This window comes from Ovis aries, chromosome X (assembly GCF_016772045.2).
Source record: "Ovis aries strain OAR_USU_Benz2616 breed Rambouillet chromosome X, ARS-UI_Ramb_v3.0, whole genome shotgun sequence".
Taxonomy (NCBI): Eukaryota; Metazoa; Chordata; class Mammalia; order Artiodactyla; family Bovidae; genus Ovis; species Ovis aries.
In genome coordinates, this window is record NC_056080.1 from 104,948,508 (window position 1) to 104,970,130 (window position 21,623).

Below are 21,623 nucleotides of genomic sequence, written 5' to 3' on the forward strand. Positions count from 1 at the left end.
AGCCTGGTGGGCTACAGTCCATGGGGTTGCAAAGAGTTGGGACACGACTGTGAGACTAAGCACAAAGGGGCTTCCCTGGTGGCTCAGCAGTAAAGAATCTGCCTGTAATGCAGGAAACTTGGGTTTGATCCCTGGGTTGGAAGATCCCCTGGAGAAGAAAATGGCAACCCATTCCAGTATTCTTGCCTGGGAACTCCCATGGACAGAGGAGCTTAGTGGGCTACAGTCCATGGGGTCTCAGAACAAATTAAACAACAACAAAGGATATTTCCGCAGAACTCACTTGCTCTGCAGGAGCAAATCAATCTCAACTGGTATATTTTTATTCAAGCCATAGCTGAGAGCTTGATTAACTGGGAAACAATGCAGTTAAATGACATTACATTCTTTATGGTCACCACTCCAATTTCAGTATATGGATAGAGAAATTGTATATGCCGAGGAATGCCACTAAACTAGCTCCCAGGAAAATTACTAACCTTTGTAAGTTATCTTCAATTTCAGGGACAGATTTCAACTTTTACTTTAACAGGGGTTGGGAACATTCTCTTGGTTGCTTGGTTGTGTATTTTGAGAAAACAAATCCATTGGCACTTATGAGGGCTTAGAACATAAACCAACATTAGAAGTAACAGAAACACATAGCTAAAAGTTTTACTTTAATCACAGATTTGAAATTAGAGATTTCATTTGGATATCTTAGCAAGCTAAAAAGACATGTTAAATTTTTAACCAATCAGCAAAAAAAAGGTGCCACACAGACTTTAATGTTCATAATTTAGAATTTATCACATATATTACTTATAAATATATCCTTTATTTGTAAAATTATTATTCTTAAGACATTTCTTTCCAACACAGTTGAAATTATCATATTTTTTAAGAAAAAAAAATCCACCCTATTTTAAAATGTACTACTAAACTTCGATGTGGGAATAAATCAGTGCCACCAAATTGAAAAAGAAAACAAAAAAAGAAACATACTGCTGTGTTGGATATATATGCAGTTGTTACTACAAATAACAACACACGTCTTGTCTGGCGATCATATACACGCTCTTGTTTCACTTCTCAGTCATTGTCAGAACCATTTGGAGGTAGGAAAACCAATGCATCATTGAAAACATGCCCAAATGCCCTAAGACGGTATACCCCATACATCATTACATGCATCTGATTAGGTGTCAGTCCATTAAAAGTAACAGCCATATCTGAACAACATCCTTCTACTACCTGGTTTGGGTGATTAGTCATTGCCTCTTTAATAAAAAGCCCAACAGATTTGGTGTTAAATATATCTTTTCCTTCAGAATCTTCTGCATTTTCTGCAAACACTCCGGCATATTTCAGGCAGACAGCAAGCTGCTTATCTTCAGATATCTTCCAAATCATCCCTCCCTGTTCAGGACACTTCTCAGGAATACTGAGAAGGCTGTTAAGTCTCTTCATTGATTCTATACTTAAGACAATTCCTCCTTCCATGCTCACATACTCCAGATCTCCAGATTTTACAGTGTGACCTAGATAGAAAGGTTGTGATGGATCCTTTTTTAACAAAAAGTACTTTAAGTTTTCAATAATAGCAAACGTAGTGGGGCGTGCAAGGAAGAACCAGTTGTATTGGTCTCTATATTTATCAAAGGCGTATTTGTAAGCTTTTCTCATCATTAACCACATGTCATTTGTTTCCATGTTAACTGACTCAAACACTTTAACATTTTCAGAACTGAAGAAGTCTACTTTGTCACAGTGATTGGTCCAAGTTTCTTTCACTGCAGCCCAGAGGCTCACATCTTTGGGTTTGACAAGTAGGATACAGTATACCCGAAAGCTCTTACTAAGTTCCATGCGTTCATCTTCTGAAATTTTCAAGATGTCTTCTTTATTAGGAGCTTGGAGATGATGATGCTCATGGTGGTGCATTCTATTTCCATGACCAATCTTAATGTGTCCTAGCATAGTGATCAAGGCACAGAAAATGCTTCCAAGCATTACACCCTTCAAAAATGAACTGCTTTCAGAAAGCATTTTTCCTATAAAGAAGAAAAAGAACTTTAGGATACTTAATAGAAAAGTATTAGTCTAATGATTTGATAGTTCCCCTATACTTACATTTGGCTCTTAATGTTAAGGAAAAAAAGGCTCCCAGGTTTGACATGGAATCAGTTGCAACTAGTACAAGAGAATCTTAAGAATTTTTTGCTTCCAATGGTATCTGATTACTGCTGGGTATAAACTGGAACTTTGCAGAAATACCTCGCAGCTGTAGAATTTTCTGCGAGGCTATTTCTGCACTTCATCTATGGGGATTTAATTAACCAAGTACTGAATTAAAGCACTGACCCCAGAAACCAATGTTACAGAGGTAGTCTGTCCATCGTCCTCTTGAAAGGAATTTTGTTTCACAAGCTTGCATTATATTATTTAAATACCTCTGTAGCTATAAATGGACTTTTACAAGAAAACCTTAAACTGAACAAAATAAAACCACTTAACAGTTGCTATATCACCAGTGGTATCTGTGCTGGCTTTTGTTCTCAATCTAATGCTACCAGGTGTTTTGAGTACATCTAAAGCAAATTTCTTGGAATTGATACCATATTTGTTAATATTTAGTCTCTTGTTCCTAAGACTAAATGACTTCCAACACAGTATCTCAACTAACTGATGTAATAAAAGCCCATAAGGAAAACAGTTAAATTATTTGGGGACCATTAATGAACGTTTTTATTTCCTCCAAAGGCATCTGTTTATTCTTTGGAGAAGTAAAAAGTCTACACTTTGATTTCAGTTAGAAATTAAAAGAAAGTCAATATTAAATACAACTGTTGAAAATTTCCCAATCTCCTCTCCATCTCCACAAGGAATGTTCTGAGCTACTTAGATTTTTCCCTTTGTCTCTTAAAGTTGAAAGTGGGCTTCAGTTCAGTTCAGTTGCTCAGTCCTGTCAGACTCTTTGCGACCCCATGAATCGCAGCATGCCAGGCCTCCCTGTCCATCACCAACTCCTGGAGTTCACTCAGACTCGCGTCCATCGAGTCAGTGATGCCATCCAGCCATCTCATCCTCTGTTGTCCCCTTCTCCTCCTGCCCCCAATTCCTCCCAGCATCAGAGTCTTTTCCAATGAGTCAACTCTTCACATGAGGTGGCCAAAGTACTGGAGTTTCAGCTTTAGCATCATTCCTTCCAAAAGAAATCCCAGGGCTGATCTCCTTCAGAATGGACTGGTTGGCTCTCCTTGCAGTCCAAAGTCGGCTTAGGAAATACTTAATGTCACTTTTCTCATTTTACAGATAGGGAAACACAGGGTCCACAGAGGTTAGGTAACTGACCCAAAGTCACGGTTAGTAGTAGAAATGAACTAGAAATCAGATATCCTGACAGCAGTTTAACGGTTTTTTTTTTAGTACAGAATAATGACCTCAACAGTGCTTCTATCCATATTATTGATAATAAACAAGTTACAGAATAACCCTGTTTTCCTATAAATGAAGAGACATGTAAGATCTTGCATCTAACATCACCATACTGCCTCAAGGACACCATCCCTTGGTTTTAGAGGAAATGGACTTTGACTTCCATTACCTTTGAAGGACCAGGTGTGGAATAGCTTGACAGACGTAATTCTTAAGCAGGGGTGGGGGAGTGGGGAAAGAGGCAGGACAGCTTTTCTGTGTCACTCACAGAACTCCGTCAACAAACACAGCTCTAATAAGGAAAAGAGAATTGACAGGAAACAAGCAGAATTGTCAGATGCACTGCAAAATGAATTCTTTTATATAGGTCTTCGGCATTTCATATTATTTCTGGTCAATATATGATAATTCAGTAGTGTTTCTTAGCTTGATAATGGCATATGGATGTCAGGATTCTTCTTGATGGGGATACTACTTAAAGTCATTTGCACAAATTTTCCTAAGGAGTAGCACATGATATGTGATGCGCGTGATAGGATTTTGGTGCAGAGGGGAGGGAAACTTAAAACTGTACACGGGGACAAACAAGGCAGAAACTACCAGAGTGGTTTTCCATACGAGTCTCTTTAGATGAAGGTGGTTGGGGTGGAGTATGGAAAAAGGGAGGAGAATGAAATGGAGAATAGAAGTGAGGGGGAGAACATGGTCAACCCAAGACCCCAAGGAGGGGCAGACGGAGCGCCTCTAGGAAGCTGGCGCTCAATCTCTCCCCCTCACGGTTCCTCCCACTGGACCTGCCGGGGCACCTCGCGTGGAGCATGCTGGGAGTGAGCCAGGGCCCAGGCCTACCCTGGAGAGGGGCGGGGTCGTTCCCGGGGCTGCTCCGCGGGCAGCTCCAGGTGCGGGCCGAAGCCCCAGCACTCACCCGCGTCTAGAACGGTTCAGGGGCGGGAAAGCGCAGCCGCGCAGAGCTTTCCTCTCACGTTCGCGCGCCACTCGGTTACGTTCCTGGTTGGGCTGCTCTAGATGCAGGCGGTGTCCTCTCGTTGGTTTCGCAAAAGGTGGGGAGGGCCAGGAAGTGGCCGCCACGACGGCGCGGGAAGGGGGCGGGGCAAAGAAGCCCTCGGTCGGGCGGAGCCTCCCGCCGCACCGACGTCGGAAGGGCCGGAGCGCACGGAGCGCGCCTTTTCTCCCCGCCCCCTGCCGAGTTCCGAGAAGCGCGTCGGGCTGGCGTGACCCGGACTCTGGCCCCTACCAAACGGGACGCCCAGAGAGGCGTGCGTGTGCACGTACGACCCGCCGACACCTCCCACCGCTGCACCTACCGGGCGTGGAAACTGCGGAGCGAGGCAGAGCGTTCCATCCGACCGAGCTCGGGTCAGGTCTCTCATTGGTTTCTCTGACGAACTCTTGAGACGTTGCACCAAGAGGGTGCTCCATCCAGTACCCCTGGGCTGAAGTTAAATGCAGACCACTGAAACAGTCACCAAATTATGAGGGCGAGGAGTCGCTAAGGTTATTGGAACAGTATCTGAAGCCCCACTGTCCGGAGTCCAGTACTGTCTTCACCGCGTCATTTGGTATGCTGGGAAGGTTACTTCACCTCGCTATGCCTCCGTTCCCCCCTCTGTAAAGTACAGACAGTATCACGGTAGTGCTATCTCATAGAAGATTAAATGAGATAGTGCCTTTGACTCTTATTAGCAAAAGACCAAGCCTAGAGTAAGCATTCGCTAGCTATTAGCTGTACGCTACTCACCCCTGTATCACTAGCCTTAGTACCAGCACGCCGTGGACCGTATATATTTGTGGAATTAATGAATGTTAAAACAACAGATGAGGAACCAGGACCGGAAATGAAGGGTAAGGAACTTTCTAAAGATCACAGAGTAATTAACGGCATAAGAGGAACTAGAACTCAAATCTAATTACAAGTGTAGAGCTCGCTTTCTGCTAAACGTGAGCTTTCTTAAAATTCATTTTTGTGACATAAAGGGGTTTTTGCTAAAAAGCACAAAATCTTACACATTTTTTAAATGTACTGTCACCAGGTTCCATCCAAATAACTTTGAGTGGTGATTTACCCAGCCCTGAGTTCCTAAAGACACATATTTGAATATTGACAGGGACCCAGTTTAAGTGGACTGAAAGTTTCAGGAAGCACTGAAACAATGAACAAATAGATTTTAGGCACTCACTATCCTGGCAGTACTACCCTAAATTCTGGAGATAAAATGGTGAATAAAATTATCCCCCTGCCTTTAAGGAACTCTCAGTGTAGCTGGGAAGAAAGACGTTAAATAATCCATTACAGATACATGGTGGCACGTTCTCCAAAGGAATACAAAAATAAATTTTAGAACTGGAAAAGAGCTTAAGACTGCAGAGTATTTCCACTATATTTTGTTAAATGACATATATTGTCTATTGTCACATATATATTAATACATGTATATTGACTAAACCACAACCACCTCACGTGTGTGTGGGTGTGTGAGGTGTGTATATCCGACTATGTATGTATATGTCCGACTGCAACCCCATGGACTGTAGCCTACCAGGCTCCTCTGTCCATGGAATTCTCAGGCAAGAATATTGGAATGGGTTACCATTTCTTGCTTCAGGGGATCTTCCCAACCCAGGGACTGAACCTGGGCCTCCCGCATTGCAGGCAGACTTTACCCACTGAGCCACCAGCGATGACCTATATCTATACACACACACACATACATATTTAGTTAAGTGAAACAAGTTGCAGAATAATGTGTATGGTGTGATTATGCTTTGCAGAAAACAAACAATTTTATGTATGTGTACATATGTTTGATCTGTTGGTAATGAGCAAAGGGAGTTGTGAAAGGCGCCTCAGCAGCCTGTTAATATTGATCACATCAGGAGGTCGAGGTGTGAATGATTAGCCTTGTCTTTATACATTTCTTCAATTGCTTGTTTGCATTGTTTCACTGGTCATAACAAGCATTTGTTATTTTTGAATTTGAAGAACAGCAAATAAAGGGATCTTTAAGATTAGAAGGAGAAAAAGAATGAGGGAAAGATACCAATAAAAATACTTTCAGAGAGTGCAGACAATCAAGCTCTCCTTGCACAAAGGGACCAAGGAAAGACAGATAAAAGTGGCACTCAGAATTCAGAGACAGTGGCACAGAGTCAATTTAAACCACTGCTTCTTTCTAGTACAGGAGGGAATACCAAACTGAAAATACTGATACAAGATGCTCTGAAACAATAAACCGTGGAATTTTCAACATCAAAAGCACTGCCAATGAGAGGTTAAGAACCCAGTTCTCTACTTAAAGCAGTGTTTAAGCATACTTAGCATTTGAAGTGAGATTAGTGAGATGGTTGACTTGTAGTTGGGTGATTGCATTTTTAAAACGTCTCTCCTCATTTAGTCCTAATTTAAAAAATACATGCAAGTAGTTTCTGCTAAAATTAAGAATATTTATAAATGTTCTTTGGCCCAGCTAACCCACTTCTTGTAATCTCTCCCCTAGAAATTAAAGCATCAGATGTAAGGCTAAATGTATATGGTCCAAAGCATTGTTGTTTATAATAGTGGGAAATATCCATCAATGGTTGAATTAATTAAAGTGCATCCATATAGTGTAATATTAAGCATAAAATAAACAGCTTATCTCTCTTGCACTAAAGACTTCACTAAACACACTAACCTGCACCTTGTCAGGGTGGAGAGGGTTGCTTTTAAATTTGGTTGCCTTCATGTGCCCAGCAGCTAAGGCAAGACTGCATTCAAAACTGACAACACTGTGTTGTTGTTAAAGTCCTCCTGCTAAGTGCATGCATTATTCAGCATGAGAAGTCATTAATTTTTAGTAATTGGCAATCACTTGCATTTAAACATTCAAATTTTTGAAATCTGTCCAAAGGCCTTTGGGAAATTAACATGATTTTCCACAACAGTTCACTGGAATAGTAAATATTGGAGGAAATCTAAGGTAAATTGTTTTCTGCATAACATCTTTTTGGAGGGTTAAAGGTGTCTTCTGTGTTTACCAAAATTAATACCTGTAATATATGTAACCTCTGCTGCCTAGAATTTCACAGATGTTCATCTTTAATAAACAAATTCCCTGTCTGAGCAAATTCATTATTGTTTCCATTCGAGTATAGTTGGTCCATAAATGAATCTCATTTGTGTTTTCAGGCATATTCATGCTTGCAATATCATTTAATTTTTAATTCTCTTTTTGGAGCTAAGCAACCAGAGGTTTTTTTTTTTTTTTTAAGTTTACTTTTTAATTGAAGGATAATTGCTTTACAGAATATTGTTGTTTTTTCTCAAACCTCAGCATGAATCAGCCATAGGTATACATATAGCCCCTCTGTTCTGAACCTCCCTCCCATCTCTCTCCCCATCCCACCCCTCTAGGTTGATCCAGAGCACCGGTTTTGAGTTTCCTGGAGCCATGCAGCAAATTCCTGTTGGCTATTTTACATATAATAATGTAAGTTTCCATGTTACTCTTTCCAGACATTTCACCCTCTCCTCCCATCTCCTCATGTCCATAGGTCTATTCTGTATGTCTATTTCTCCATTGTTGCCCTGTAAATAAATTATTCAGTACCATTTTTATAGATTCTGTATATATGCGTTAGAATACGATATTTATTTTTCTCTTTCTGACTGACTTCACTCTGTTTAATAGGTTCTAGGTTCATCCACCTCATTAGAACTGACTCAAATGCATTCCTTTTTATGACTGAGTAATATTCCATTGTGTGTATGTACCACAACTTCTTTTTTTAAATTTTTAAAATTTTTAATTGGAGGTTAATTACTTTACAGTATTGTGGTGGTTTTGCCATAGATTCACAGGAATCAGCCATGGGTGTACATGTGTTCCCCATCCTGACCCTCCCTCCCACCCCCCTCCCCATCCCATCCCTCAGGGTCATCCCAGTGCACCAGCCCTGAGCACCCTGTCTCATGCATTGAACCTGGACTGACGATCTATTTCACATATGATTATGTGCATGTTTAAATGCTATTCTCTCAAATCATCCCACCCTCGCCTTCTCCCACAGAGTCCAAAAGACTGTTCTTGACATCTGTGTCTCTGTTGCTATCTTGCATATAGGGTCATCGTTGCCATCTTTCTCAATTCCATTTACTGTATTGGTATTTTTCTTTCTGACTTACTACACTCTGTATAATAGGCTCTAGTTTCATCTGCCTCATTAGAACTGATTCAAATACATTCTTTTTAATAGCTGAGTAATATTCCATTGTGTATATGTACCACAGCTTTCTTAGCCATTCGTCTGTCAATGGACATCTAGGTTGCTTCCAGGTTCTAGCTGTTGTGAATAGTGCTGCAATGAAAAATGCGATACACGTGTCATTTTCAGTTTTGGTTTCCTCAGGGTATATGCCTAGGAGTGGGATTGTTGGGTCATATGGTGGTTTTATTCCTATTTTTCTAAGGAATCTCCATACCATATTCCGTAGTGGCTCTATCAATTTACATTCCCACCAACAGTGCCAGAGTGTTCCCTTTTCTCCACACCCTCTCCACCATTTATTGTTTGTGGACTTTTTGATGATGGCCATTCTGACTGGTGTGAAGTGATATCTCATTGGAGTTTTGATTTGCATTTCTCTCATAATGAGCGATGTTGAGCATCTTTTCATATGTTTGTTAGCCATCTCTGTGTCGTCTTTAGAGAAATGTCTGTTTAGGTATTTTCCCCACTTTTTGATTGGGTTGTTTGTTTTTCTGGTATTGAGTTGTATGAACTGCTTGTATATTTTGAAAATCAATCCCTTGTCAATTGTTTCAATTGCTATTATTTTCTCCCATTCTGAGGGTTGTCTTTTCACCTTGCTTATAGTTTACTTTGGTGTGTAAAAGCTTTTAAGTTTAATCAAGTCCCACTTGTTTACTTTTGTTTTTATTTCCGTTACTCTAGGAGGTGGGTCATAGAGGATCTTGCTTTGATTTATGTCATCGGGTGTTCTGCCTATGTTTTCCTCTAAGAGTTTTATAGCTTCTGGTCTTACATTTAGGTCTTTAATCCATTTTGAATTTATCTTTGTGTATGGTGTCCCCCTCCCCATCTTGACCACTGTTCCTGCGCACGCGTGCGAAACCCCTTAGTTTAAACCAGCCTATTAACAGCTAGTGTAGCCCACTACAGTCTGCCTATAAAAACTCTGTAATCCCTTTGTTTGGGGCTCAGAGCTTGGCCTGTTAACTCCTCTGGGCCCGCCGGCGTAATAAACCTGAGTTCTCCAACTCTCTGAGTGTCATGCTTGTTTTCTTGAGTACTGGTTTTTGCAACATCTCCCAGTTCTCATCCTCAGTCTCTCTTCTTCTGAGTTTAGTTGTTCGCCAGGGTTCTTCATAGCTTCCCTCATAGCTAAATTTGGTAAAGAATCTGCCTGCAATGCAGGAGACCCCAGTTCGATTCCTGGGTCGGGAAGATCTGCTGGAGAAAGGATAGGCTACCCACTCCAGTATTCTGGCCTGGAGAATTCCATGGGCTATACAACCACTATTTCTTCTAATATTTAGGCTTCCCTCGTAGCTCAGTAGGTAAAGAACCCACCTGCAATGCAGGAGACCCCGGTTTGGTCCCTGGATTGGGAAGATCCCCTGGAGAAAGGATAGGCTACCCACTCCAGTATTCTTGGGCTTCCCTTGTGGCTCAGCTGGTAAAGAATCTGCCTGTAATGTGAGAGACCTGGGTTCAGTCCCTGGGTTGGGAAGATCCCCTGGAGAAGGGAAAGGCACCCACTCCAGTATTCTGGCCTGTATAGTCCATGGGGTCACAAAGCATTGGACATGACTGAGTGACTTTCACTTCCACCAGGGTTCTATCCTTGGGGCGTTTTTATTGTTATATTCCTCCCCTTTAATATCTACTCAATAGTTTCATCTAGTCAGTTAGCTGCAACTGTTCCCTCTGGGAAGATGATTTTCACATCTATATTTCTGGCCTCTACCTCTTGAATTTTGGACCCCAAATTTCAGTTGCCTGCTTGATATCTCCAAGTGTCTGTCTGAGACAATCTTATGAATCTTATGTTCAATGGGTCTGCTTATCTGGATCCTGATTTTTTAAAAAAATTTTGTTTACTTATTTTGGTTGTATTGGGTCTTCATTACTGTGTGGGCTTTTCTCTAGTTGTGGAGAGTGGGGGCCACTCTCTGGTTGTGGTACGCAGGCTTCTTAATTGTGGTGGTTTCTCCTGTTGTGGAGAGTGGGCTCTTGGGTGTGTAGGCTCAGTAGCTGTGGTACATGGGCTCAGTTACTCTGTGGATCAGTTACTTCCTGGATCAGAGATTGAATCCGTGTCTCTTGCATTGGCAGACGGATTCTTTACCACTGAGCCACCAAGGAAGCCCTGGATCCTGATTTTAACCGATTAGCTATATAAATCAAACAAGGAGCTGATTAAGGAAGTTTGAATACTTACTGATGACACTAAGTATTTGATGACATTAAAATTTAATATTACTGTTTTAGTTGAGATGATTATATGTGGCTGTGTTAGGAATATTTTTCAGAAATACATATTGAAATGTTTATGGATGATATATGTTTGGGATTTACTTCAAAATAATTCAGTTGGGGAGAGAAAGAATAGGTAAGGGTATTGATGAGAAACAAGATTGGTTGTGTATTGATAATTATTGAGCTAGGTAATGGGTATATAGGACTTTAGTATCCTATTCTCTTTTCTCTCTGTTTGGAAATTTGCATAATAAAAAATTTTAAAGCTCAAATAGGCCCCAAACTGAACTAACCTTATGTACATCCGTCTCCTGACAGTCATTTCCCCTTATATTCACAGTCACTCATGAAAACCCAAAGCTCTTGGTTTCTTCCTTCTGCCTGACCTCTATACCCAGTCAATTGCTCTACACTGTGAGACTCCCTTCGCAGTGAATCCTGCTTCTGTCCTCTTTTCCCATTCAAACGGTCAGTACTCTATTAAGTTCCTAATTACTTCTTGCCTGCACTACTGTAATGGCATTCATAAATTCCTCCCAGTTTTCCAGCCCATTCTCACTTGGCATGTGTAAAGCATCTAGCATAGTGCTTGGTACTTAGTCCCTCTCCATTGCTCCTCAGTAGTGAATTTATCTTCCTTCCTGCTGCCTGCTTCCCCCTCTGATGACACCTGCCTTCCCTCACCCTGAGGCTGTTCCTCACTCCCTTTCAGAATTGCTTTCTTCCCTCTCCCTCCTGGATCCTGCCTTTGCACTGCTGGCTCCACTCCACCCAACTGCTGTGCTTTGTAGAGGAAGCGTGTGTCTGAATAAAGACTGATTTCTCAGTTTCACAGTTAGAGCAGAATTTGGTTAGCTGTAGATGAGCAGAGCCTTTACATACAGAAAAAGGAGGCATCCTAAATGTAAGTGAAAGAGAAGCAAGTTTTAAAGCTGCCTCTTGTCCCCTCAACTCAGTGAAGAAGAGGCAAGATCTCTAGTCTAGAGGGATCAGCTTCTAGATTCAGGCAGGCTAGGGTAAATGCTGGTGGCAAAGAAAGGAGCAAGGTGGTTATTATTCCAGCAAGCTGGGGACTTATTGAGGAAACACCTCTTGCCTAGTCTGGCTAAGGGAGGAAGAGCAAGAGCTGCCTCTGGTGGGTCTCTTAGGTGCAGCATCAGCAGTATGGGTGGGCAAAAGTGCTCTTACTCAGGCCTGTCCCAGAGAAATAGAACTTTTTCTTTCAGTGGCCTGCTTAGGTATAGTTCTATCTGTTACGAAGAGCAGCCAGGCATTCAGGGGCTGGACTGATCAAGCACAAAAACTCCTTATCATTAAAAAATACTGTAAATCAATTACATTCTTATATTTAAAGCATAACACTTGCAACTGAAGCCAAACTGCTGTATTATAATAGAGATGCATCTGTCTGTTTTATATTCAAGGCCCACAGGCTTCAACTAATTTAGGGGACCATCTGGTGAGGAAGAGAGAAAGTCTCATTATATAGCAGCATTTGTTTGGAGGCTCGGGCCTCAGAAGGAATTGTCCTGGGGGATCCTAGTCAATTTCCAGTGCTCCTGACCTTATTATTTAGGTAAGAAGGGCATGGTTCTGGAGTCAAATCAGACTCAGTTCCGCCTGCAGCATTCTCAAACTAGGTGTCTTGAGCCATAGAACTTCTGAAGTTTGAATTTCTTCAGTTTCCTCATATGTAAAATGGGAATTAGATGATACCTGAAGTTGCTGGGAACGTTAAAGGAGATAAAATCTCCCAGAGGGAGCCTAGAATCATTGCTTCCTTTCCTGTGATCCATAACTTAATCCTCCATCTCATTCCCTCTGAGCCTTGCTCTTGCCTTCTTTGTCTAATATCCACTTTCACATGGATAGACATGGGCATGCATTTACACAGATCTTTGAACAAAAGGTCTGAAAAATAAGTTTTATTCAAATGCTATTATTTGTTCACTTCTACAGAAGTTAAAGAATTGAAATGAAATTGCCCTGGGATGCAATGGTAAGAGGGCAGTTTTGTCTCTTCAGCAGTATGCTAAGCAAAGTCCTCCTGTCCCACATTTAAGTAGTTGAAAGGATTAGACCAGTTAGCTGGGACAAGTGCTAGTTGAAGCTCAGGGGCGGGAGGAGAGGGAGTTAGAAAGCAGGTTGGGTAGAGATGGAAAATCTGGGAGTGGGGATGGTTTTAGATTTTAACTAGATAACTGCTACTTAGGTGACAGCTTTGTTTCAAGTGAGAATATGAATTTGGCTGTATTCCTAGCTAGAATCTAATGTTCAAAGTTTGCTCCAAATCGAGAAACAAACTTAAGAAGTGATGATTAAAATAGGCAGAATGTAATTGCTGAAACTGTAGTAGATACCTGGAACTTCATTGCACTATTCTCTATACTTTTGTGTGTGTTTGAAGTATCCATAATTAGAAGTTTCTTGTTTTTTATGTTAAATTTTGAAAAATATTTATTTATTTGGCTGTGCCGTGTCTTAGTTGCAGCACGTGAACTCTTTACTTGTGACAGTGGGATCTAGTTCCCTGATCAAACCCAGGCCCCTGCACCGGGACTATGGAGTCTTAGTCACTGGGCCACCAGGAAAGTCCCAGAAGTTTTCTGTTTATGTGACAATTATGAGACAGTGGAGGTCACTAAAATACCGGGGAGTTTGATGCCATGTCAGTAAAGCTAGTAGAGGATATTTGAACCAAAAGAACTCCTTAGAGGAAATGTGGTGATTTTTATAATTCTCATCTAGGTAAGTGGATTTATTTGAAGGATTAAAAAGCATGCAGATAAGACATTTGATGGATATAATATAAATTAACCTCCAGACATTTCTGACAAGATGTGATATCCACTGTTTTGGGCTTTTTGTTTATTTTTTAGTTTTTGCTTTTTTGTTTGTTTTGTTTTTGGCCATGCCACAAAGCTTGCAGGATCTTGGTTCCCTGACCAGGGATGAACCCTGGGCCATGGTAGTGAAAGTGCTGAGTCCTAACTACTGGACAACTGAGGAATTCCTGAGAACACTGCTTTTAAGGGGATTGAGTCACATTAGGACTGTGACTTTCTGTCATCTAAGTGGATATTACTGTAGAGATAGGAAACAAACCATAGAGATAAAGGAGGTAAAGGACATTATTTTGACATTTAGAAAATATGATTTATTTGGAATTAGGGGTGCCTGGTTAAAAAAATAATCCTTACAAAAGAAATAAACAGTGAAATCTCCAATTCATCTCCAGTGAATCTACATGAAACTTCCTGACAATAAAAAGCTTAGTCGATGTAAATGAACTATAGAAAATCACCAATATGGGCATGAGTATGTTCACTGGTAGCTAAGAAGACGGCTTTAGTTGTTGCTCTGAATTGTTGCTAAACTACTTAGGGATATTATGAAAGCCTTGCTTGGCAAGGCTGTAGGCAAGAATGCTCATTATAGAATGACTTAATAATTCATGTATGTAAATGTACATATATGCATTTGATGCTAGAGTAGTGGCTGGGATTGATTGTAGATCACAGGAGAATAGATTTTTTTCCTCCTGTTAGGATTGGCATTTTAGAAGTTACTGTTCTATTATGGACACCTACAATCCATCCTGTCAGAGGCCAGGAGAGCATGTTAAACTAAAATCTAATAGAGAAGAAAACATTTTCTGCCTTCAGAGGCTTTGCCTTCCCTTCAGGGAGAGAATTGACAGCCTTGCTGACAGTGAAAAAAATAGCTCAAAACCCTCCTTATTAAGAAGTTTTACCCTTCTACTTGAAACAAAAATGAGAGTAGCAAGTTCTGCATGGTGATAGTGGTCAGTTCATTTCAGTTGCTCAGTCGTGTCCAGGTCTTTGCGACCCCATGAATTGCAGTACGCCAGGCCTCCCTGTCCATCACAAACTCCTGGAGTTCACACAAACTCTTGTCCATTGAGTCGGTGATGCCATCCAGCCATCTCATCCTCTGTCGTCCCCTTCTCCTCCTGCCTCCAGTCCCTCCGAGCATCAGAGTCTTTTCCAATGAGTCAGCTCTTCGCATGAGGTGGCCAAAGTACTGGAGTTTCAGCTTTAGCATCATGCCTTCCAAAGAATACCCAGGACTGGTCTTCTTTAGGATGGATTGGTTGGATCTCCTTGCAGTCCAAAGGACTCTCAAGAGTCTTCTCCAACACCACAGTTCAAAAGCATCAATTCTTTGGTGCTCAACTTTCTTCACAGTCCAACTCTCACATCCATAAATGACTACTGGAAAAACCATAGCCTTGACTGCTACTGCTGCTACTGCTAAGTCACTTCAGTCATGTCCGACTCTGTGTGACCCCATAGACAGCAGCCCACCAGCCTCCTCCGTCCCTGGGATTCTCCAGGCAAGAACACTGGAGTGGGTTGCCATTGCCTTCTCCGATAGCCTTGACTAGATGGACCTTTGTTGGCAAAGTAATGTCTCTGCTTTTGAATATGCTATCTAGGTTGGTCATAACTTTCCTTCCAAGGAGTAAGTGTCTTTTAATTTCATGGCTGTAATCACCATCTGCAGTGATTTTGGAGCCCCAGAATATAAAGTCTGCCACTGTTTCCCCATCTATTTGCCATGAAGTGGTGGGACCGGATGCCATGATCTTAGTTTTCTGAATGTGGAGCTTTAAGCCAACTTTTTCACTTTCCTCTTTCACATTTTCAAGAGGCTTTTTAGTTCCTCTTCATTTTCTGCCATAAGGGTGGTGTCATCTGCATATCTGAGGTTATTGATATTTCTCCCGGCAATCTTGATTCCAGCTTGTGCTTCTTTCAGCCCAGCGTTTCTCATGATATACTCTGCAAAGAAGTTAAATAAGCAGGGTGACAATATACAGCCTTGACGTACTCCTTTTCCTATTTGGAACCAGTCTGTTGTTCCATGTCCAGTTCCAACTGTTGCTTCCTGACAACAGGTTTCTCAAGAGGCAGGTTAGGTCGTCTGGTGTTCCCATCTCTTTCAGAATTTTCCACAGTTTATTGTGATCCACACAGTCAAAGGCTTTGGCATAGGCAAGAAAGCAGAAATAGATGTTTTTCTGGAACTGTCTTGCTTTTTCCATGATCCAGCGGATGTGGACAATTTGATCTCTGGTTCCTCTGCCTTTTTTAAAACCAGCTTGAACATCTGGAAGTTCACAGTTCACGTATTGCTGAAGCCTGGCTTGGAGAATTTTGAGCATTACTTTACTAGCGTGTGAGATGAGTGCAATTGTGCGGTAGTTTGAGCATTCTTTTGCATTGCCTATCTTTGGGATTGGAATGAAAACTGACCATTTCCAGTCCTGTGGCCACTGCTGAGTTTTCCAAATTTGCTGGCATATTGAGTGCAGCACTTTCACAGCATCATCTTTCAGGATTTGAAAGAGCTCAACTGGAATTCCATCACCTCCATTAGCTTTGTTCGTAGTGATGCTTCCTAAGGCCCACTTGACTTCATATTCCAGGATGTCTGCCTCTAGGTGAGTGTGAGTGATCACACTATCATGATTATCTTGGTCGTGAAGATCTTTTTTGTACAGTTCTTCTGTGTATTCTTGCCACCTCTTTTTAATATCTTCTGCTTCTGTTAGGTCCGTACCATTTATTTCCTTTATCGAGCCCATCTTTGCATGAAATGCTTCCTCGGTATCTCTAACTTTCTTGAAGAGATCTCTAGTCTTTCCCATTCTGTTTTTTTCCTCTATTTCTTTGCATTGATCGCTGAAGAAGGCTTTCTTATCTCTTCTTGCTATTCTTTGGAACTCTGCATTCAGATGCTTATATCTTTCCTTTTCTCCTTTGCTTTTCGCCTCTCTTCTTTTCACAGCTGTTTGTAAGGCCTCCCCAGACAGCCATTTTGCTTTTTGCATTTCTTTTCCATGGGGATGGTCTTGATCCCTGTCTCCTGTTCAATGTCCCAAATCTCCATCCATAGTTCATCAGGCACTCTATCTATCAGACCTAGTCCCTTAAATCTATTTCTCACTTCCACTGTATAATCATAAGGGATTTGATTTAGGTCATACCTGAATGATCTAGTGGTTTTCCCTACTTTCTTCAATTTAAGTCTGAATTTGGAAATAAGGAGTTCATTAACTCAGCCACAGTCTGCTCCTGGTCTTGTTTTTGCTGACTGTAAAGAGCTTCTCCATCTTTGGCTGCAAAGAATATAATCAATCTGATTTCGGTGTTGACCATCTGGTGATGTCCATATGTAGAGTCTTCTCTTGTGTTGTTGGAAGAGGGTGTTTGCTATGACCAGTGTGTTCTCTTGACAAAACTGGATTAGCCTTTGCCCTGCTTCATTCCATATTCCAAGGCCAGATTTGCCTGTTACTCCAGGTATGTCTTGACTTCCTACTTTCGCATTCCAGTCCCCTATAATGAAAAGGACATCTTTTTTTGGTGTTAGTTCTAAAAGGTCTTGTTGGTCTTCATAGAACTGTTCAACTTCAGCTTCTTCAGTGTTACTGGTTGGGGCATAGACTTGGATTACTGTGATATTGAATGGTTTGCCTTGGAAACGAACAGAGATCATTCTGTTATTTTTGAGATTGCATCCAAGTACTGCATTTCAGACTTTTCTGTTGACCATGATGGCTACTCCATTTCTTCTAAGGGATTCGTGCCCACAGTAGTAGATATAATGGTCATCTGAGCTAAATTCACCCATTCCAGTCCATTTTAGTTCACTGATTCCTAAAATGTCGACATTCACTCTTGCCATCTGTTTGACCACTTCCAATTTTCCTTGATTCATGGACCTAACATTCCAGGTTCCTATGCAATATTGCTCTTTACAGCATCGGACCTTGCTTCTATCACCAGTCACATCCACAACTGCATATTGTTTTTGCTTTGGCTCCATCCCTTCATTCTTTCTGGAGTTATTTCTCCAGTGATCTCCAGTAACATATTGGGTACCTACTGACCTGCAGGGTTCCTCTTTCAGTATCCTATCATTTTGCCTTTTGATACTGTTCATGGGGTTCTCAAGGCAAGAATACTGAAGTGGTTTGCCATTCCCTTCTCAAGTGGACCACATTTTGTCAGACGTCTCCACCATGACCCACCCGTCCTGGGTGGCCCCACATGGCATGGCTTAGTTTCATTGAGTTAAACAGGCTGTGGTCTGTGTGATCAGATTGGCTAGTTTTCTGTGAGTATGGTTTCAGTGTGTCTGCCCTCTTATGACCTCTTGCAACACCTACCGTCTTACTTGGGTTCCTCTTACCTTGGACATGGGGTATCTCTTCACGGCTGCTCCAGCAAAGTGCAGCTGCTGCTCCTTACCTTGGACGAGGGGTATCTCCTTATGGCCACCCCTCTTGACCTTGGATGTGGAGTAGCTCCTCTCGACCCTCCTATGCCTGCACATCCACCCGTGATAGTTGTAGAGCAATAGATTTCTGGGTGAGAACTGAAGAGGCAAGCTATACTCCACCTATGTAATTTGTAGGACTCAGTGCAAAATGAAAACATGGGGTCCCTTGTTCCTGAATTATTCAGAATTTCAAAATAGTGACGACAGAATATGAAGCCAAACATGAACTCTTCTAAGCATGGGACCCTGTGTGATAAAATAGATTATATGCCCATCAAGATGACTTTACTCCTGGGCAGCAGGAATAGTCATAACAAAAATTCAGAAGATAAAATAGAAAGGTCCAAAGCAGAAAAGCAAAATCATCTAAAATTGCACCTGGAATGAACCCTTATTATTTTGGTGTATATATCCCAAGGATGTTTCTGTATACATATATAGATATATATTCATATTGTTTTTTAAAATATAAATTTATTTTTATTGGAGGCTAATTACTTTATAATATTGTAGTGGTTTTGCCATACATTAACATGAATCTGCCATAAGTGTACATGTGTTCCCTATCCTGAGCCCCCCTCACACCTCCCTCCCCATCCCATCCCTCTGGGTCATCCCAGTGCACCAGCCCCAAGCACCCTGTCTCATGCATCAAACCTGGACTGACGATTCCTAGAGGAAAACATAGGTAAAACACTCTCCGACATAAATCACAGCAGGATCCTCTGTGACCCACCTCCCAGAGTATTGGAAATAAAAGCAAAAATAAACGAATGGGACCTAATTAAACTTAAAAGCTTTTGCATACAGTTTTTTAAAACCTTATTTTGTATTGGGTTGTAACTGATTAACAATGTTCTAATAGAAGGTGAACAGCAATGGTACTCAGCCATATATACACATATATATATATACATGTATCCATTCTCCACAAAACTCCTCTCCCATCAAGTCTGCCACATGACATTGAGCAGAGTTCCTTGTGCTCTACAGTAGGTCTTTGTTGGTTATCCATTTTATTTTTTTTAAGTATAAATTTATTTATTTTAATTGGAGGCTAATGACTTTACAGTATTGTATTGGTTTTGCCATACATCAACATGAATCCACCACGGGTGTACACGTGTTCCCCGTCCTGAACCCCCCTCCCACCTCCCTCCCCGTACCATCCCTCTGGGTCATCCCAGTGCACCAGCCCCAAGCATCCTGTATCATGCATCTGTTACCCATTTTAAATATAGCAGTGTGTACATGTCCATCCCAAACTCCCTAACTATCCCTTTCCCCCAACCTCCCCCTGCCCTACTGCCCTGGTAACCATAGTTTGTCCTCCAAGTTTGTGAGTCTCTGTTTATAAGTAATTTCATTTGTATCTTTTTTTTTAGGTTTCACATATAAGGGATGTTATACGATATTTCTCCTTCTCTGTCTGAGTTACTTCACTCAGTATGACAATCCCTAGGTCCATCCATGTTGCTGCAAATGGCATTGTCTCATTCTTTTTAATGGCTGAGTAGTATTCCATCGTATATATGTACTACATCTTTATCCATTCCTCTGTTGATAGACATTTAGGTTGCTTCCATGTCTTGGCTATTGTAAACAGTGTAAACAATTTTTTTATGGAAATTGTATGTTAAAAAAGAGATAAGGCCCCAAATGGAGTCACTTGTGCTAAGCCCATATCACAAATGGAGACTTAATATGAAACTTAATTACAGTTCCAACCTCTCCCAGGAATGTAATCTTAACCAGTTAGTCTGGAATTTCCTGGTCAGCACTAAGGAGGTAATTTGCCTGATAGGCCCCTGCTGTTCCCCAGAGGAAGGTGACCTTGCCTTAAACAATCAGCTCTTTGCTAGAATAACTTCCTTGTTCTGCCTCCTCCTACCTGTAAAAGTCTTCCATTTTGTACAGCTCCTCAGAGCTCTTTCCTGTTTGGTATATGGGATGTTGCCTGATTCATGAATTGTTGAATAAAGCTAACAAGAGGTTTAAAATATACCCAGCTGAATTTTGTTATTTAACATACTGGTGGCAGAAGTGAAACTGAAGGAGACTTCTGATGGCTTTCGGGTCAAGGAGAAACAAAGGTGTGATGCCCTGCAAACTCTTTGAATTCTCTGTCTTTTTTACCATTTCCTAGGGTTGTGGGTAAGTTCCTGTTGGTTCAGAGTTCCGCTCTCTTTGCCTTGAAAGCTTGATCTAATTGGCTTTCTGCAGTTCCACGTTAGGACCTTCTTGTAGTTAGACCACAGTTTCCTATTTGATTGAAAAACCTTAGCCCTTAGTTCAGTCTCCAGATTCCACTTTGAGAACTGCTGGCGATTCTGTCAGTAGTTCCCCATTTGTTTCGAATCTCAGTCTTCAGTCTCCACTTCTTGAGTCTACTGGTTCAGTCCTTTCTCCAATCCCAGGTTCCACATTGGAAACTGGTGGTAGTGTGTACCAGGTCTTCTCCTGGCAGGCCACAGTAACATCTCTTGGTTACTGCTGGTGTGTTAAGGTGCACATATTTGTCTTGTTTTGTGTAGATAAGGGCTATTGCTAATGAGAATCTTGGAAGCCAAAAGTTGAAAAATTGGTGGGCTCTTAAAATCTGATGGAGCACTTGCTACCTAACTCTTAAGACTCTTGTGTTAGGATAAGTTGATCATGGCTAAGTCAGTTAGGATAAGTTGATTACTATTCTCAAAATTTCCATGCATTGAGGTGTGCTGTAAAGCACCACGTAATTCACAATACAGCAGCACAACCCTCTTATGTATTACAGTAGTCCCTCATATCTGCAGTTTCACATTCCATAGTTTCTGTTACCCCTAGTTAACTGTCATCTGAAAATATTAAATGGAAAATTCTAGAATTAAATCTTAAGTTTTAAATTGCAAACCATTCTGAGTAATGTGATGAAACCTCAAGCCCTCCAGCTACATCCACCCTGGAATTCCCAACCAGTGACTTTGTCTGCTCCTGACATCCATCCATCAGTATCATCATGGCTCGATGATCCAGGATCACCCAAAGCAGATGGTCCTCCTGGCATATCATCAGAAAGGCAGTAGTAGCCTAATGCTATGTCACAATGCCTGCATCATTCACCTCACTTCATCTCATCACATAGGCATTTTATCATCTCATATTATCTCAAGAAGGGTGAGTATAATACCATAGAATATATTGTGACAGAGACTACATTCACATAATTTTCACTGTACTATATCGTTATAATTGTTCTATTTTATTATTATTATTATAAATCTCTTACTGCACCTAATTTATAGATTAAACTTTATAGTATGTTCGGTTCAGTTGCTCAGTCGTGTCTGACTCTTTGTGACCCCATGGACTGCAGCACGCCAGGCTTCCCTGTCCATCACCAACTCCTGGAGTTTATT

General features: G+C 41.2%; 2 protein-coding genes across 3 annotated transcripts in view; one reads left to right on the forward strand and one right to left on the reverse strand.

The window, feature by feature from the left end:
- Positions 1-642: 642 nt before the first annotated feature.
- On the reverse strand, positions 643-4,480 carry C1GALT1C1 (C1GALT1 specific chaperone 1). Of its 2 annotated transcripts, XM_004022358.5 has the most exons (3): positions 4,343-4,480; positions 3,587-3,709; positions 643-2,033 (listed from the first exon to the last, which is right to left on the reverse strand). In XM_004022358.5, the coding sequence occupies exon 3, from the start codon at positions 2,026-2,028 to the stop codon at positions 1,072-1,074; it is 957 nt and encodes a 318-aa protein (XP_004022407.1). In that variant the 5' UTR covers positions 2,029-2,033; positions 3,587-3,709; positions 4,343-4,480; the 3' UTR covers positions 643-1,071. The 2 variants fall into 2 exon arrangements, with proteins under 2 accessions (XP_004022407.1, XP_004022406.1); XM_004022357.5 differs by lacking the exon at positions 3,587-3,709.
- Positions 4,481-4,550: 70 nt separating this feature from the next.
- The window catches only part of LOC101115187 (periphilin-1-like), a 108,517-nt gene continuing 91,444 nt past the window's right edge, over positions 4,551-21,623 (forward strand). The window contains exons 1-2 of the mRNA XM_060407639.1: positions 4,551-5,280; positions 7,829-7,904. The gene's annotated coding sequence lies outside the window, so the exon portion shown is untranslated. The remainder of the gene's footprint in view (positions 5,281-7,828; positions 7,905-21,623) is intronic.